This window comes from Pleurodeles waltl, chromosome 1_1 (assembly GCF_031143425.1).
Source record: "Pleurodeles waltl isolate 20211129_DDA chromosome 1_1, aPleWal1.hap1.20221129, whole genome shotgun sequence".
In the NCBI taxonomy this organism is placed as follows: Eukaryota; Metazoa; Chordata; class Amphibia; order Caudata; family Salamandridae; genus Pleurodeles; species Pleurodeles waltl.
In genome coordinates, this window is record NC_090436.1 from 303425132 (window position 1) to 303439034 (window position 13903).

The 13903-nt window shown below is 44.0% G+C and overlaps 1 protein-coding gene across 1 annotated transcript in view; it reads right to left on the reverse strand.

Annotated features, from left to right (window-relative positions):
• The window catches only part of SLC38A9 (solute carrier family 38 member 9), a 405919-nt gene that overhangs the window by 291468 nt on the left and 100548 nt on the right, over positions 1-13903 (reverse strand). The window contains 3 exon segments of the mRNA XM_069222157.1: positions 8248-8341; positions 8469-8532; positions 8628-8749. Coding sequence (XP_069078258.1) covers positions 8248-8341; positions 8469-8532; positions 8628-8749 — 280 coding nt within the window.

Here is a 13903-nt window from a genome sequence, read left to right on the forward strand (position 1 = left end):
TGGATCTCCACCAGCCGAGTCGGGGTCGCCGGGTGCAGTGTTGCAAGTCTCACGCTTCTTGCGGGGAGCTTGCAGGGTTCTTTCAAGGCTGCTGGAAACAAAGTTGCAGCCTTTCTTGGAGCAGGTCCGCTGTCCTCGGGAGTTTCTTGTCTTTTCGAAGCAGGGGCAGTCCTCAGAGGATGTCGAGGTCGCTGGTCCCTTTGGAAGGCGTCGCTGGAGCAGGATCTTTGGAAGGCAGGAGACAGGCCGGTGAGTTTCTGGAGCCAAGGCAGTTGTCGTCTTCTGGTCTTCCTCTGCAGGGGTTTTCAGCTAGGCAGTCCTTCTTCTTGTAGTTGCAGGAATCTAATTTTCTAGGGTTCAGGGTAGCCCTTAAATACTAAATTTAAGGGCGTGTTTAGGTCTGGGGGGTTAGTAGCCAATGGCTACTAGCCCTGAGGGTGGGTACACCCTCTTTGTGCCTCCTCCCAAGGGGAGGGGGTCACAATCCTAACCCTATTGGGGGAATCCTCCATCTGCAAGATGGAGGATTTCTAAAAGTTAGAGTCACCTCAGCTCAGGACACCTTAGGGGCTGTCCTGACTGGTCAGTGACTCCTCCTTGTTTTTCTCATTATCTCTCCTGGACTTGCCGCCAAAAGTGGGGGCTGGGTCCAGGAGGCGGGCATCTCCACTAGCTGGAGTGCCCTGGGGCATTGTAACACGAAGCTTGAGCCTTTGAAGCTCACTGCTAGGTGTTACAGTTCCTGCAGGGGGGAGGTGTGAAGCACCTCCACCCAGAGCAGGCTTTGTTTCTGTCCTCAGAGAGCACAAAGGCTCTCACCGCATGAGGTCAGACACTCGTCTCTCAGCAGCAGGCTGGCACAGACCAGTCAGTCCTGCACTGAACAATTGGGTAAAATACAGGGGGTATCTCTAAGATGCCCTCTGTGTGCATTTTTTAATAAATCCAACACTGGCATCAGTGTGGGTTTATTATTCTGAGAAGTTTGATACTAAACTTCCCAGTATTCAGTGTAGCCATTATGGAGCTGTGGAGTTCGTTTTTGACAGACTCCCAGCCCATATACTCTTATGGCTACCCTGCACTTACAATGTCTAAGGTTTTGCTTAGACACTGTAGGGGCATAGTGCTCATGCACATATGCCCTCACCTGTGGTATAGTGCACCCTGCCTTAGGGCTGTAAGGCCTACTAGAGGGGTGACTTACCTATGCCACAGGCAGTGGGAGGTTGGCATGGCACCCTGAGGGGAGTGCCATGTCGACTTAGTAATTTTCTCCCCATCAGCACACACAAGCTGGCAAGCAGTGTGTCTGTGCTGAGTGAGGGGTCCCTAGGGTGGCATAAGACATGCTGCAGCCCTTAGAGACCTTCCCTGGCATCAGGGCCCTTGGTACCAGGGGTACCAGTTACAAGGGACTTACCTAGGTGCCAGGGTTGTGCCAATTGTGGAAACAATGGTACATTTTAGGTGAAAGAACACTGGTGCTGGGGCCTGGTTAGCAGGGTCCCAGCACACTTCTCAGTCAAGTCAGCATCAGTATCAGGCAAAAAGTGGGGGGTAACTGCAACAGGGAGCCATTTCTTTACACTTAGGTATATGGTTAAGTTTTCAATCCATGAGGCGCTAAAAAGTGTAAAATAATTATCTTCTTTAAAACTGCAGACATATCCTTGGCTTCATCTATGACCTCAAAATAGTTCACAAAATAGTCCTCCCATTCTATCTATTTTATAGAATGGTATAACCCTGAAAACCAAAATGCATTAGGTGGGCTGATGCAAACATTTTGCCATATTTAAAAAACAGACCTGTGAAATGTGCCTGAATGTCCCTAATATGTCAGTAAGTTCCCTCTAATCAACAGTCATACACACTGTTCAAGTATAATCTTCATGTCAGACACATAGCCAATATGCCAATAGAACCCATCTTCCATTAAGTTGCAGCGCAATGGTAGCTTGAATCTCCAAACACCGGTGGAAAACACCCCCTGCGCAACTATTTCACAGTGAAACCTGCCTTTCTTGCAACAACTGTAGAATGTGCACTGATGTTAAGTGTTCTGCCCCGTAAAACTTCCCGATAACCTAGCTACAATGATGGCAGTCACTCACAGTTACGTCACCTGACCCCGTGCTTAGTCGTGCCGATCCATTAATGCTGCTGCGTTGGTATGCAATTACAGAGCACGAGGCAGATGCGGGTGCTGAAAGGTGCGCAAGCAGAGACTTTGAAAGCAAACATCCAACAGCTGCACCAATGGTAACGATGCTACTATCAGGTAATTCCTCCCAATTTCTGCTCACCTAAATTGTGTAGTTCACTGATTTTCAGCTGAGAATTTCAAGTAACTTAGGCTTCGTGGTATTACACAGTACGGTGACAGAAACCAAGACAGCACGATTCTTTCTTCTTATAATGGTCTGCCCAAGCCCTTGCACTTACTCATCTTCAATTGGTTGTGTGAAATACTGGGCTACACAGCATATAATTTTCTATAGTCAGCCTGCAGTCTTCTGTGCTTCCACAGAATACTCCACTTATCATCAGAGGTTCTATATAGAATAGAATGCAATACACATTCCAAAAGCACTTAACTGCCATTCCTCGCTATGCTGTCGGAGTGAAGGGAGGATTGACCCGTGCATGTAGCGTAAGGAATCTGGGCCAGCAGGCCTACATGCAAACTAGTGTGGACTACAGGCTCTGGTCCCTCCGTGCTATTTCCCGGAGTGCTCCACAAGATCACATAATGGAAACAAGAAGACCTGACTTTCAGCGCGGCCTGCTGGAAATTAAGAGGTTGCCGGCCTTCCGAGAGGGGACTGTTGGCTGTGTACAAAAACTCCACGACACAGCAGTAAAACAATTACAATGCAGCACGGAGCAAGGTGCTGGGAGTCAGCACCTGAGGACCGGCCTCAAGGCTCCCTGTGAAGTTGACGATTGAGAATCGTGGGCCCTTACAGTGTTGCATGAAGTTGAGGGCACATCATGGACTCCGACCCTCACCCACCCAGTAATGGCAAACATAAACATGGGCCAACGAGTGAGAACTCCTTTCAACTGGTCAATTAAGTAATACCCTGTGACACCCCAGGAATCACCTTGTGAGGCACTTGTTGGGGATGGAGACATCCTCCCACAGACGGAAAAAGTTAAACTGTCTGCTGCCCTTGGCCCACATGAGCCCCGGAGACTAGAGCACTCAGCGGAAGCTGAATAGAGCTTGGCAAGGGTTGACACCCGGGGAAGCCCTTTCAATGTTTATGCCTCACCACATGAGATAGTACCCCAAAGAATTGTAAGCGGCATGTGCTGCAGCGGGGTGCTCCAGAGAGCGAACCAAGCCCTTGTAAACATTTGAGACCAATAAACAGAGCAAGGGGGGATTATCTTGTGAGCCCCCTCGGCGCAGGTGACAAAATAAGGACCATTTAGTTACTCACACCCTACCATGGCACTCCTGGACTCTGGAACTACACATAGTGTTGCTCGCCCTTTGCTGTATGCGTTGTCGATGGAAACAGGAAGTTGGCAGATCTTGTCTTAACATAAACCACACATCAGTACACTTTCATTGAGTCTGCCCCTTTCAAAGCTAGTGGCTTGACAGGGACTGATGGATGGACTAGGATAAAGTCTGCCCTACCAGACTAACCCTCCTATAATGGAGGCCACCAAGCCCATACTAAAACCAAATACTACTCACGGCTGGTGACTGTCACTAAACAGCTTATTACCCTTCAGAAAAAAACTGGAGGATCTTAAATCTTAAAAATCGTTTCCGGAGATGTAACCTCCATATTAGAGGGGTCCCATTGGTCAAGAAAGGCAGAGATATTAAAGGATTTAAACAGAGCCTAGCTGAGATGCTCCCGAGGAGCACGCTCTGCCCCCCCCCCCCCCCCCTTCGTACTGACTGGGCCCACAGTGCAGGACCACGCAATCCAAAGAAAACGCTCCCTCCAGATCTCCTGGTGTTCTTTTAACCAATTTTAGGACAGAAAACCATCCTGGAGACAGCCCAAAGAGAGGGCCCCATACACTATAATGGTGACTATCTACAAATATTCAAGATCTCTCAACAGAGATTCTTATCAAGCATTGACCTTGCTGGGGTCTCATCTCTTTCTGCACAGATAAAATGTTTGCCACAGTTGGGGGCTATCCCTTCCAGCTTCTCTTTGAGTGACAGGGCAAAAGGTGGGCCATCCAACTGATATAGGAAGCATGTGGGTGCTGAACCTGCCTCTCCTGGACACGGACACTACTTCATATACAGATCTGCTGAAACTGAAAAGCCCTGAATGGAAAACAAGGAGAGGCTGACGAGGTCAAATAATTCTAAAGTGAGAAGAGGTATTAGAAAGAAGTAAAGTGGCACTGGGGCAAGTCCAGGCTAGCCTTCTGGCCCAGCAACTGAGTGCCTGGGGGGAGGGAAGGAGGGTGAAGGAGTTCATTTATCAGCGTGAAGACTTTTCAGTGACATGGTTTTCTATATGGGAGCCCACTGAGGCACAGACATTATGGATAAAATAATGAACTGCTGCTGGATAGAGCAGAACTTTCCTTGTGCTTAAGTCGACAGAGGCTTCACTACCTATAGTCTTTATAGCAATATTCCTTTTCTTCCCTCCTACTTTTTGCCCACCAAATACAGGGCATAGAGGTATCGCATCGTTGTCTTAAGATGTGTCATGTTTTTGGTACTTTTCATTCTAGGGATGCTGGGGGATTTGGGAAGGGGAGCTTGCCACCTTCATGCTACCCACTGTACACCTCTCATACTGCAGGTGGAGTACATGCATTTAATAGTCAACCCCAATACCCACATCACTGAACATGCTAAGTGTATCCACATAGACGTCCGGAACCTTAATAATACCCTTAGACATTGCTCCATCCTTTTCTATTTAACCCCACTGGACTATGATGTGGTACTCATTCAGGTTAACCATCTCTTGAGGGAGGACCAAGCCTGCTTGAAGGATTTCCATTGCAAATACTTTTTCTCAGGGGAAAGGAACTCTGATCAATCTCTTGTTGCGGGGGGGGGGTTGATTTACCGTCCATGTCTGCTAGTGGTGGAGTGTCTAAAAGACAAAGCGGATCGATAAATCGCAATAACAGGTATTCTGAGAGGGGAGCTGATTTCATTAGCTTTCATATATAGCCCTAACCAGAGTCGGGAGCATTCAACGATAGAGTAGATCCGCTTTAAGACAGTGCGGGGAAGGGGGACTGCAATATAGTATATGATCCGGGGGGGATGCAGACCAGTTGAGCAGGGGAGGGTTAATGATCCTATTGACATCCGGCAAACTCCTGCAAGAAGACCTAGATCTGGCAGACGCTTGGATGACTCAGTACCCACTTGGGCAAAGCTACTCACACTACTCCAGGGGACACAAAACATATGCAAGACTTGACTAGCTCCATCCTGATAAATGACTAGCCCCAAGCCTGGTAGAAGCAGGCCAACACCATACAATGCTTTTAGATCAGCATCCAGTCTCTTGCACACTTATATGCCAGTAGCCCAAACCCTTCAAAGTACATGGCAACTACAAGATGGCCTATTGCAGGACCCAGCCACGATTTCCAACATAAAAACCAGCATTGCTGATCATATCTAACAAAATGACATAGGTGATATAAAGGCGGCGACCCTCTGCATCTAGGATAGTTTTAATATTTCAAAAATCAGAAATCTTTAACATCTGTAGTCTAACAACTACGGAGGTTAAACCCCACTGAGATGGGCGGTTGACCACATAAATGACCTAAGCCTGACCTTAACTCCAACTCTGTCCTAAACCAAGAAAATGAATCTACAGAGACTTAAAAGAGAAATTAAAAACGAACGTAGCAGCTGAAAATATAAGACATGATGCCAAATAGTAGCCTACTGAATGTCCATTTTGCCCAACATTCTAGACACTGACACCCCACATATCAAGAGACTACATTAGTGACCTCTTGTCAATGTGTTATTCCTATATTTAAACATGCAAAGATGGGTGGCTCACAAGGAAACAGTGTTCACTGTTCCAATTCCAAGGGGGATTGGAAGTCCCTGACCTAACCCTACAACTATGAGGCAGCTCACCTATGAATCTTGATTCACTGGGCACACAGAATGAAAAGGGATGGTGTATGACTGATCACACAATAGTGGCGGGACCGCTCTGACATGTGCCCTAGCAACCCAAACTGCTTTACATATCAGTCACGCAAAACATGCTGGCTGTTTGGGATAGGACAGAGGTCAAATACGGGCTCACTTTGTTCCCATTCACCTTCGCTCCCCTGTAAAGCAATCAAGAGTTCCTGAAGGGTTGTCCAGTACTCATCAGAAAAGACAGGAGGGTGATTGCAAAACCCGTGGAGATATGTTTGATTATTAAACCATCAAGTCATTCGAGCAACTGAAATTAGAGTATGCACTTTCAGAGACAAAGCGCTTAAGTTATATGAAACTGTGACACTGGTTGCTCAATCCAAGAATTAGGCTGGGAGCTACTTGAGCCATCACCCCCTTAAAAAATATCAAGTACACTGCATAGGGAACAAACATGCCTTCTCAAAAATCAATAGTATCTTAATTAATAGGCAAAGAGACTGAACATTTACATTTCAATGCTCCTAGGAAAGGGAATTGGGTATAATATTAGATCAAGGGCTCTACCGAAAATCCTCTATTATTGACATTACAACCCGGTATGACTTGGAAAGTTGGGAGGTGCTAAATATGTTGGAGAGGATGGGGGGTGGTAAGAGGGGAGGCTGATCCATTTGTTATGGTCTTGTCCTAGACTGACAGACTTTTGAAATGGTGGTATTAACAAGTATTGCATTAATAACTAGATCAGCTTTGGCCAAATGCCCCAAACTGGCATTGCTGCTACACCAAGGTGTGAATATATATCCCTTACATAGTAATCAAGGTTGCCTCATTTCCTATCTGCTACTGGGGTCCAAACAGTTGATCCTGGCACTCTAGTGACAACTACAACCCCCCTCGGAGCAGAAATGGTTAGAGAGACTGTGGTGGATCCTGGATATGGAAAAACTTTCCAAACTTGCTAGAAGCTAAGAAAGTCCTTAAAAAACAATGGGGTTGCCACCCTGAATTCTTTAGCGCAGGCAAATAATTCACATGCCCGAGAGACTTCAATCATTAATAAAGATTTTAGATGATAGGTACAAATCTTTGAACTGGAGATGGGATATGTCTACAGTTCTACTGAGACCGATAACAAGAGAGTGGGGAGGGCACTAATGAGGAGGGGACACATGGGGAAAGATAGTTCTTTTGTTTTTGTTGGAAAAAAAAAAAAACAAGACTGTATGGCTTGCGTTGATGATTCTAAGTGGCTGTCAATAAAAATGTACTTGAACTTAAAACATCTTGTCATATATTCTAAGAAGACTAGACTATGACAACGACCTCTATTTTGGGTCTTAGAGACTGCTCTCAACCAAGTTCACAGATTCAAATTCAGCCGTTAGTCATTAATGGGCCCAGGAAAGTCCAGCATGTCACTGAAGCCAGATAACACTACAGCATCTTCCTGTGAAGCAAAGGGTGTCATTTAAAATATTATGCACACAATCTACCATGAGGGTGACAAATCTGTCCTCAAGAATAAGTTTTGAAAACATGTACCCTCACATACCCTACGTTCCACTACTAAGTACCTGTTCTGCGTGCATAGGGTAAATCAGTCCTAAATGGATGTACGTGTCTCCCTCACCAAATCCTGCAATCCCTTTCTTGACTCTGTCATCTGTCCAACCATATGCTCTTCAGGAAATCAACATTTTTGCTAACTGTTGTCACACCGCTAGCCCCAAGCAAGTGGATTCTCAGCGCCAAGATGGCCCTTTGGGGTGTGGGTTATGCTCTATAAATATTAAAACTAAATGGGATTAGTAAACATTTGACTGGTTTCTAGTGAGTCATCATATAATTGAAGGAAATGCCAAAGTGTTTATTAGTGTCAACCACAACTAGTTCATTATTTACGCCAAATGCACAATTTCGATTGAAATGCTGACTGACAGAATCAAGTTGCTGTCTTGAAGCCACTAGAAAATAGTTGATAACAAACAATGGTTACAATTTAATATTTTGTTTCCTGCAATATCTGCAGCTCTGTCGCACACCTTTGTTCCAGAATGGCAAAAAACATTTAGTGCTACAAAACTGTCTTACAGTATACAATCAAAAATTCTTACGTATTGCCACCCGTGATTTCAAGACTCTGTAGCAGCAGTAAAGCGTCAAAATGGCCATTACAAAGAGGATACAGACTCCAGTTGTGAATCCAGCCTGTGGAATTGGAAATAAACGTTCAATATACACAATATATTCTGAACCAAGAACAGTAATGTTAGTGAACAAGGTTAAAATGTATGATTCAAAGAGAACATTACTAAATTGTGGACTTTTATCTCACCTGCTTTATACCCCAGGGGATACTTAGAATGGATGTACCCATCATTGTATTCCAAATCATAAAACTAAAAATAACACAAATGTATGATTAGATCAAGAAAGAATAAATAAAAAAGATGTCTAACCCAGTGGCCTTTTGAGAATGATGCAGCGTACTTACATTGTGACTATACTTGAGTTTTTACCCGCACCATCGCCACAATCTACAATTTTGTAGGCGGTTCCCAGTGGACTGTATATGTAAATTTCCTCTGGAGCAGGAATGACATGGTCTGGAGCAATCTGAAACAAAAACAAAATGATGGTGATAACATCAACATGTCTGAATCCTTTAGTTCAAGTAGTATGCTCACATGATATCAACCTACAGAATTACAGATGTGTTTCATAAACGTGAACCGATAAGCTATCAAGAGTGTGTGGTAGATTGACATTAAATTGATTTAACCGAGCTGGTGGACAGACACTTGATATCCTTTTTTCCTATCCTCTTTGAAAGAGTGGCAGTACCGAGATGATCATTAAAGATACATATTGAGGTTTTGTGAAAAGGAGGGAATGCACATTGCACCACCTCTTAAGTAGCTGTTATTAAGAGGCAGATACACAAATGATTTTGTGCACACATGTCCAACACTGTCACATAACATTTTCACTTTACACACCAAAATTCTCCTTTTTGTACTTTGGAATAATGTTCCATTGGTGAACTACATTTTTATATATGAAAATTCCACATGTGTACAGAATTTCGGCTTTTACAAATGTAAATTATAAGGATAGGAGTTTGTGGGCTTTTTTTTAGGGGGAATCTATTTGGTCTAGGCTATCGACTAACAATTTGCCGTTATAGTTTTAAAACCTGGAATCACACACCAACAGATTCCTTTCAAGGGGCACGTGGAATGGTAATGGAGAGGTGAGATTCCCCAATATAGTGGACATTAGGGAATAAGTCCTAGAGGAGAAATATTTTCTTTGAGTACAAACAAGTACTAGTGCCCTTTGTGTTACATTTCCCTTTAGGTAACATTTCAAACTGTACATGCATAAAAGGGACTTGTGTGCATTCTCATGGAGTACTTAAGCTTTACTAGAAATAATTGATATTTTTAAAAAAGGTAGAAATTTGCTCCAAATGAATTAACAATGTTAAGTAAGCAAATTTCTAACTTTTCCTGTTAGATTTTGTGAACCTGGCCCAGCAGAATGAAATCTGAGGTGGGGAGCCACACGTGTTAAATGGAACATACAATTATCACTGATCTCAAAATTTGGTCCATCTGTGTGGTTGTGGACATTGCACATGATGCAGATTAAGGGTTTTCCTAGTAGAATGCAGACACTTTGAAACATATTTTAAAAGTTAAAACAATAACTTAAAATATGAGCAGAGCACAAACCACACCCCAAAATAAGTTGCCTGGCACTACAGCAGATACCATACTCAAAGTTCCTCATTTTATTGAACTCTGAAGAATGAAAGGCTGAGTGGACCCACCACAATTTAAATTGTGAGCATGGGGTCACACAGTGATCCCTGGATGATTGCATTAGTCCATCAAACCATCATACTTGGCTTACAATAAACAGGTTTTATTACCAAGTATATTTCATTAAGCACTTATAGGCACAAGTACAATGATTGGAAGACTTAACTCTAAAAGACTTAACTACCTGGTTGTGCTGTACAGTGCACTAAGATGTACCCAAAGGTCTATGCATTATCAAAGAGAATATAAGAATTACTAAACCTGCAGAGATCTTATAAAACAGACTAAATAATTCATAATGCAAACACAGCCACTGCAGGACATTTCCATATATATCTGAAAAACTAAATTTAAAAGAGACTCATGAAGATAATGATAGGGACTTCTATGAAAATGTCAGTACCTTACTGAGACTTGGGGTATCAAATATACAGGGTACACTGTCTGTTTGATACATTAGTGTTGTGTTCATAGCTGTATCATGAAGCAGCTTCCAGTCTGCAAGGGATCACCATATTGCTTGATGCTTTAATTGGTTGTCCACTGCCTAGGAACATAACTCAGTCTACAAACTAGCTACTCAGTCAAAAGAAGCAGAAACAGATCTTAGTCACAAAGGCCCTCATTCTGACCTTGGCGGTCGGCGGAGAGGCGGCGGTCGGACCGCGAACAGACCGGCGGTCAGAAAAATGGCATTCTGACCGCGGCGGTCACCGCCGCGATCGACCGCCACTTCCCCACTCCGACCGCCGGGCTGGAGTTTGCGCACTCCGGCCCGGCGGTCGTCCCGAGACCGCCAACGGTATCATGACCCTGCCTACCGCCGCGGTTTCTGGTGGTCGGGAACCGCCATGCGAACCATGGCGGTAAGCACTATCGGGGCCAGGGAATTCCTTCCCTGGCACTGATAGGGGTCTCCCCCACCCCCCACTACCCACCCGAGTCCTCCCCCCACACCCTCCACCCCCCTGCCACCCCCCAGAGGTGGTACGAACCCCCTCCCCACCCACACCCCGACATGCACATACATGCACCCCGACATGCACACACCCCCAACATGCACATATACACACCCCCTACACACACATACACAACGGGGACACATACCCGCACACATACATGCAGACATGCGCACCTGCCGAACAGCACACATTACCCATAGACACAGCAGCACCCCCCGCCCGCATACACGCACTCACACACCCCCTCTACACACTCACACGCACACCCCCATACACGCCCACATCACACAACACCCCCCCTCCCCCTCCCCTCACGGACGGTCAACTTACCTTGTGCGTTGGTCCTCCGGGAGGCGACGGGAGCCATGGGGAGGTGACCGCCAACAGAACACCGCCAACAGAAGACCGCCACACAGATATGTGGGTCGTAATTCTGTGGGCGGTGTTCTGCTGGCGTGGCGGTGGAGGTTGACCTGTCTCCACTTTTCCGCCGACCGCCAGTGTGGCTGCTGGCGGTTTCCCGGCGGAACGCTCCCAGCGGTCGGAATGCGCACAGCGGCATACCGCTGCGGTCGGCGGTCTTCACCGCGGCGGTAACTCGGCGGTCTCGCGAAAAGACCGCCAAGGTCAGAATGAGGGCCAAAGTATGGTAGAATTCAAATACAAAACTGAAACTGTGTGAACCGTAACATAAGCAAACATTAATCTATCCCCATTTGTATTTACCTAATTGTAGAACCTACACAAAGATTAAATGACTCAGGGAACAACCAATTCAAAGGAAAGAATTAATGCCAGTTTTCATCATAATGAGGAAAACACCAATTTATCCTTTTGCTATGCATCATACTATAGAAGAAAAAAACATCAATGCACCTTTATTTGTTTTGTTTTCTTTAGGTGCACCATTACATCCAATTTACAGGTTCTCGTCATGGCAGAGTAACGCTGCAAATATGGCTGGTCAAAAAGCAGCAGGTATTAAAGACAGTTTACAGTGCTCTTTCTGAAACATGAATATATAACTGTAACTTTATATATGAAAAAATCAATTTAAATAAATACATTTTAGATACAGTCCATTGCACATCAATCTTTATTAATCGATGCATGATCCCAAATACTTGTTCCTCACAGATAGTACAAACATTGAATGTTATTTGCAACAAGACACACACTTGACGCATTGATTCTTAGACTTTAACCCATAGAGTAAGTGGGGTACGAAAACAGAGGATATTCTGGGAGACAAAATAACAATGGATTTCTTTACAAGCCAAGTAGATATGACAATGTATCTTAGTGTTAGGTGAACAATAACAAAAGTCACTAATCATTTAACACTCCAGCCCTATTAATTGCAAGAGTCACAAAATTCCAAATAGATATTTTCAATATCTGAGACCAGTGATCTAAGTGATTCATGAGTAGGTGAGGCATGATACTTCCCACTAACTAGGCAAAATATATTCACTAAAACTGACAGGATGCCAAACAAATCATGGATGAAAAAAAGCATAGCAGGTTGAGACATTAATTTCTCAGTTTTGATTATGCTTCCACAAAGTAGTTTACAAAATATTACAAACCAGATAAATATACAAATAAACTCCTGAAAAGGCAACTGTTTGAAAACACAATCGGGTATTTTTCCTATTCTAGAATGCACCCTCATACAGTACTAGTAACTTTATGCCCCTCAACCAAGTCATGTACGAGATGCCCAGTCTTGAAATTGACATCCCTGAAAACACAATCAAACATTAAATTAAATTTAGCTTATCCATCAGCCTCTGAAACAAGAATCAACACTACTTTTCAGATAAATAGAGGCTGACTAGAGCGACATTAGATTGCAAGCAAAAATTAGTTAACTAAAAGTTTGGAATTTGGAGAAAAGTATATACCCCAAAAACAAATTCGTATTAAGCAAAACTACTACGATAAATGTTAAGGGAGTGGTAGGCTTTTTGTAAGTGGAATACTTAAAAACAACTAAAAAAGAAACTCTAAATGCATTAGAAACTCAAATGTTTTTCAGGTGACAGGAGGTGACTTACTTGATGATAAAATGAGAAGATACTTGTTCAAGCTATGTAATAACCAAAGATGGATAGCAATTGAATGGAATAATTTTGAACATGCCAAGTCTTTGAAGGCAAGTACAAAAAGGTCAACATGGGCATGAATGAGTGGGGAAAAACGTAAAATTATCTGGAAGCTCAACAAGGCCAAATCTGTTGGCCTGGGTAGTTTCCCAGTAGAACCGTACTAAAGGGCTTATGTGCAAGCCCAGTGCGCTGCTGGTGCATCATTTTGTGTGATGCATCTGCGGCACATAGTGCAGGCCCCTATCTACAAGGCCACACAAAGCCACTTTGCATGGCTTTTCATGGCCTTTTAGATATGGTGGAAGGTAATGCAGTGCAAGTTGCTGCAACACCCTACACTGCAACAGGGAGGAGGTCCACGGGCTTTATGTGGGTTTTTCCATGACATACTCATGAGTTTTGATGTATTCCCAGATTTAAAAGGCATTGTAAACCTAGAAATCTTACGCCTCGCCAAGGGGGATGCAACAAGGAAAAATATCTTTCTCCTAGTTTTTTCCCTCTTTCTATGTGTGCTAGAAAGAAGAAAAAGCCTTCATGAATTATTTTTGTGCAGGAAGGTGTCAGTTTCTGCACGGAAACAATCCTTTCTGCGTCGCATGCATCCTTACTGTACGAGGCTGGCCCTCTATGTAGTGAAAAAATCGAGTACACTATGCAGAGGGTCCGGCAACCACATAGTTTCAAGAGGTAAAAATTAGATCACCTAATGCTCCAATTTTTAAGGTAGCTGGTCGAGCAGTTAGGCTAATCCAGGAGATGGGCTAAGCATTGGCTGTACTCACAAATCCAATCATGCACCACACACACTCAATGAATAACTCGAGACCAGATTTTTAAAAAATACTTCAGACTTTTATGTACATTTTA